Source organism: Dipodomys ordii, unplaced genomic scaffold, assembly GCF_000151885.1.
Source record: "Dipodomys ordii isolate 6190 unplaced genomic scaffold, Dord_2.0 Scaffold51, whole genome shotgun sequence".
Classification (NCBI taxonomy): Eukaryota; Metazoa; Chordata; class Mammalia; order Rodentia; family Heteromyidae; genus Dipodomys; species Dipodomys ordii.
The window spans coordinates 1,936,388-1,940,924 of NW_012267267.1; the positions used below are offsets into that span (position 1 = coordinate 1,936,388).

The window sequence follows — 4,537 nt, forward strand, 5'->3', positions numbered from 1 at the left end:
TACCAGAAAACCAGAAGTGGCACTGTGGCTCAAAGTGGTAAAGCACTAGACTTGAGTAGAGGAGCTCAGGGACAGCACCTAAGCCCTAAGATCAAGCCCTAGGACCAGTGTATACCCATACACACTCATACACACACACCAGACACAGAGATATTTTGTAGTCAGGCAGGTGGCAATATCTGTAATCTTAGCACTTGGAAGGTTGAAGCAGGTGAGTTCAAGGACATCCTGGACTATACTATGAGTTCTAGACCTTCCTAAGATACATACTATGACCATGTCTCAAAAACAAAACAAGGACTAGATAGACATGGCAGTTTACATCTATAATGCCAGCTACTCAGTCTTCATTAGCCTGATGGGGCTGGGAATATGGTTTAGTGGTAGAGTGCTTTCCTAGCATGCATGAAGCCCTGGGTTCAATTTCTTAGTACCACATACACAGAAAAAGCCAGAAGTGGTGCTGTGGCTCAAGTGGTAGAGTACTAACCTTGAGCAAAAGAAGCTCAGCGATAGTGCCTAGGACCTGAGTTCAGGACCCAGGACTGGCAAAAAAAAAAAAAAGAAGGAAGGAAGGAAGGAGAGCTAGGAATGTGGTTTAGTGGTAGAGTGCTTACCTAGCAAGCAAGAAGCCCTGGGTTTGATTCTTCAGTATCACATAAACAGAAAAATCCAGAAGTGGCGCTGTGGCTCAAGTGGTAGAGTGCTAGCTTGAGCACAGAAAGGCTCAGGGACAATGCTCGGGCTCTGAGTTCAAGCCCCAGGACTGGCAAAAAAAATAAAAGAAGACTAGCCAGGGCAAAAGTTATTAGCAAGACTCTTGTCTCAAAAACAAGATGGATGCTGGATGCTGGTGGCTGATGTCTGTAACCCTAGCTACTTGGAAGGCTGAGATCTAAGGTTCAAAGCCAGCTGAGGCAGAAAAGTTTATAAAACTCTAACTACCAAAAAGCCACTGTGGAGCTGTGGCTCAGATGGTAGAGCACCATTTATGACAAAACTGAGTAAGCATATGAGGCTCTGTGTTCAAGCCCTGTTACCACCACTAACAAGAACAATAAAAACAAGCTGGGTACGGTGGTAAATGGCTGTGGTCCCAGTTATGTGGGAGAGCTATAATAGGAGGATGGTAGTTTGAGGCCTATACCAGATAAAAAGCTTAGGTCCTATCTGAAAAAATAGAACTGGGGGAATTGCCCAAGTGGAAGAGTGCCTACCTCGTCAATCTAAGGTCTTTGACAAACTCTACTACAAAAACGAAACAAAGAAAAAAAAAAAAACTCAAAGCAAGCTAAAAAGTAATGTCAGCATATATTCTTTGGTCAGTATCTAGGATTTTTGTTTTGTTTTAACTGTATTTTTTTTTTGTCTTTTCTTTTTTGGTACTGGGGATCGAACCCAGGACGTTGCGCTTGCTAGGCAAGCGCTTTGCCACTGAGCTACATCCCAGCCCTGTTTTGTTTTAAAAGAATGACTTTTAGGGGCTAAGAATGTGGCTCAAGTGGCGGAGTGCTTGCCTAGCATGCATGAAGCCCTGGGTTTGATTCCTCAGTACCAATAAACCAAAAAAGCCAGAAGTGGCACTGTAGCTCAAGTGGTAGAGTGCTAGCCTTGAGCACATAAAGACTCAAGGACAGTGCCCAAGCCCTGAGTTCTAAACTCCAGGACTGGACCCAAAAAACAAAAACAGGAATGCCTTTTAAAGACAAAAATTTCAATATGAAGCATATTAGTCTTCTGCCACAATCCTAAACCACTCAGGAGACAGGAATAATGATAGGTCGTTTCAGATCTACAATTAGTAGAAAGACTTATTCGGTCAGGCAGGTGATTATGAGACCCTTAACTATATTTCTACTTGGTTCCTTGTGAAATTTAATATTGTCAAAATGAGAGAGAGAGAGAGAGACTGTGTGTGTGTGTGTGTGTGTGTGTGTGTTTGAAACATCTTAAAACTGTCTTACATAAAGTTTGGTTGTGATAAATTTATTTAAAATATTTTTTTGAAAAAAGTTTGCTAAATAGATTTTCCAACATTAAAAGAGAAAAGGTATCAATAATAACATAAAAGGACAGTTATTCATCCATCATGCCAGCTCAAGCCAGGTCTTTCTTTCCGGTGCAGCAACATGTTTTAAGGAACAAAGTTCAGAATGAATACAATGGCCTGTTCAGAAAGCATGCAAGTTATATCAGAATGTTTCTTTTAAGTCAGTAGGATAAATATGTGAACTAGACTCCAGCCATGGAAAGAGAGAATTATAGGAAGTCAATGCAGATTGCAGACATGCCAGCTCTAGTAGTTCATAATATAGCTACCTAATATTGGGTTTAATTTCCTTTTCTTCTTCCTCTTCACTATCATCAACCTGTTGTATGACCAGATCAGCAGACCCATCCTCTACAATTTCCACATAGGATCTATTCTCCTCTTCATTCAAGTGCCATCGGGAATCCTTATCTCCATCTGATGGGGACATAAGATGTTGCTCAGCTTCCAAGTCAATGGGGAGGCTGTCTATGCCAACTTCAGCAAGACATTCATTACACAGTCTGTAGCGCCTGGTTCCTTCCTGTACCACTTGCCCTGTTAGGTCAGTCACATGGCGTTTGCATTTTCTGCAGATTAGTTTGCATGCCTGGTGAATCTGTGTAGAGATTTAAATAGTGATAATAAATGATTTTTAAAAGCAGGTCAGTTTGATACTTAGGTTATCAATTCATAAATTAAAATGTCCAAAGCCATGCATTCAACTCAAAAATGAATAATGATTAGAAGCAATAACAAGGTTTGGTGGAAAATTGATGTCACAGAAATACTAGATATCAGCTTTCTCAGAATAATAGCTAGAATGCTTTTTTTTTTTTGGTCCAGTTGTGGGGCCTGAACTCTGGGCCTGAGTGCTGTCCCTCAGCCCTTCAGCTCAAGGCTAGCACTCTACCACTTGAGCCACAGCGCCACTTCTGGCTTTTTTTTTTCTTTTTGCTTATATGGTGCTGAGGAATCGAACCCAGGGCCTCAGGCATGCAAGGCAAGCGCTCTACTACTGAGCCAACTTCCCAGCCCCTGCTTTTTTTTTGGGGGGGGTAGATCAAGGGGCTTGAACTCTGGGGCCTGGGTGCTGTCCCTCAGCTCTTCAGCTCAAGGCTAGCACTCTACCACTTGAGGCACAGCACCACTTCTGGTTTTCTGAGTGGTTTATTGGAGATAAGAATCTCATGGACTTTCCTGCCCCGGCTGGCTTTGAACCGCGATCCTCAGATCTCAGCTTCCTGAGTAGCTAGGATCAGGCATGAGCCACTAGCACCTGGCTTTAGAATGCTTTTATTATTAATATTGAATAATTTTGCTAGTACTGGAGCTTGAACTCAGGGCCTAAGCCTTAGTTCTTGCTTGGTTTTTTTGTCCAAGGTTGATGCTCTACCACTTGAGCCACACTTCTACTTCTGGCTTTTTTACTGGTAAATTGGAGATAAGAGTCTCATGGATCTTTCTGCCTGAGCTGGATTTGAACCTCAGTTCTTGGGATCTTAGCCTCCTGAGTACTCAGAATTACAGGCATAAGCCACTAGCGCCCGGCCAAAGATAAAATCATTTTATCCACTCAGTAGTATTTTGCTACCAGAGGTAACAAAGGGATACCTTCTAAGGATAATTATTGCAAACATTTACTAAATACTATCCAAGGAGTATATTTTTTTTAATTTAGGGAGAACAGGAAACAGCCTTGTTTCATGCATTTTTTTGTTATTTAGCTAAAGAAAATATTGTCTTAAACATGAATTTATCACTATTTTGAGTGAAAGGATTACTAACTCCTTAGAAGGAGAATCACATTAGGAACTGTTGAGTCTGTTAGGGTATTGTCATTATTTTTGTCACTTATTAACCATGCAACTTAGAGCAAGTACTATTAAATATAACGCTGCTTTCAAAGTGAAAGTCGAAACATGTAACTAGGGCTGTGAATGTGGCTCAGTGGTAGAGTGCTTCCCTTGTACACATGAAGCCCTGCATTCAATTCCTCAGTACCACATACACTGAAAAAGCTAGAAGTGGCTCTATGGCTCAAGTGATAGAGTGCTAGTCTTGAGCAAAAAGCAACTCAGGGACAGTGCCAAGGCCCTGAGTTCAAGCACCAGGACTGGCAAAAAAATATATATATACATAACTAGTATGACACAGGCCTCACAAATAGGAAAACTGTCCGAAAGGACACTGCTTATAAATAATCAAGTGGTTCTTTTACATTCTTGCCGCTTCCTTATTACTAATACGGACACTGTTCACAGGGTTAAAGTGAGGACCAAAAAAATTAATGTTTTGCTTAAAAAAAGTTGTAGGGGGGGCTGGGAAGGTGGTTCAGTGGTAGAATGCTTGCCTTGCATGCATGAGGCCCTGGGTTCGATTCCTCAGCATCACACAAGCAGAAAAAGCCAGAAGTGGTGCTGTGGCTCAAATGGTAGAGCGCTAGCCTTGAGCTGAAGAGCTCAAGGATAGCGCCCAGGCCCACAGTTCAGGCCCACGACCGACCAA

The 4,537-nt window shown here is 41.9% G+C and overlaps 1 protein-coding gene across 2 annotated transcripts in view; it reads right to left on the minus strand.

Moving 5' to 3' along the window:
- Positions 1-1,969: 1,969 nt before the first annotated feature.
- Positions 1,970-4,537, minus strand: part of Zbtb8a (zinc finger and BTB domain containing 8A) — a 27,964-nt gene continuing 25,396 nt past the window's right edge. For both annotated transcript variants that reach the window (XM_013020522.1, XM_013020523.1), the window contains one exon: positions 1,970-2,648. In XM_013020522.1, the coding sequence (XP_012875976.1) occupies positions 2,316-2,648 (333 nt within the window). In that variant the 3' untranslated portion in view covers positions 1,970-2,315. The remainder of the gene's footprint in view (positions 2,649-4,537) is intronic.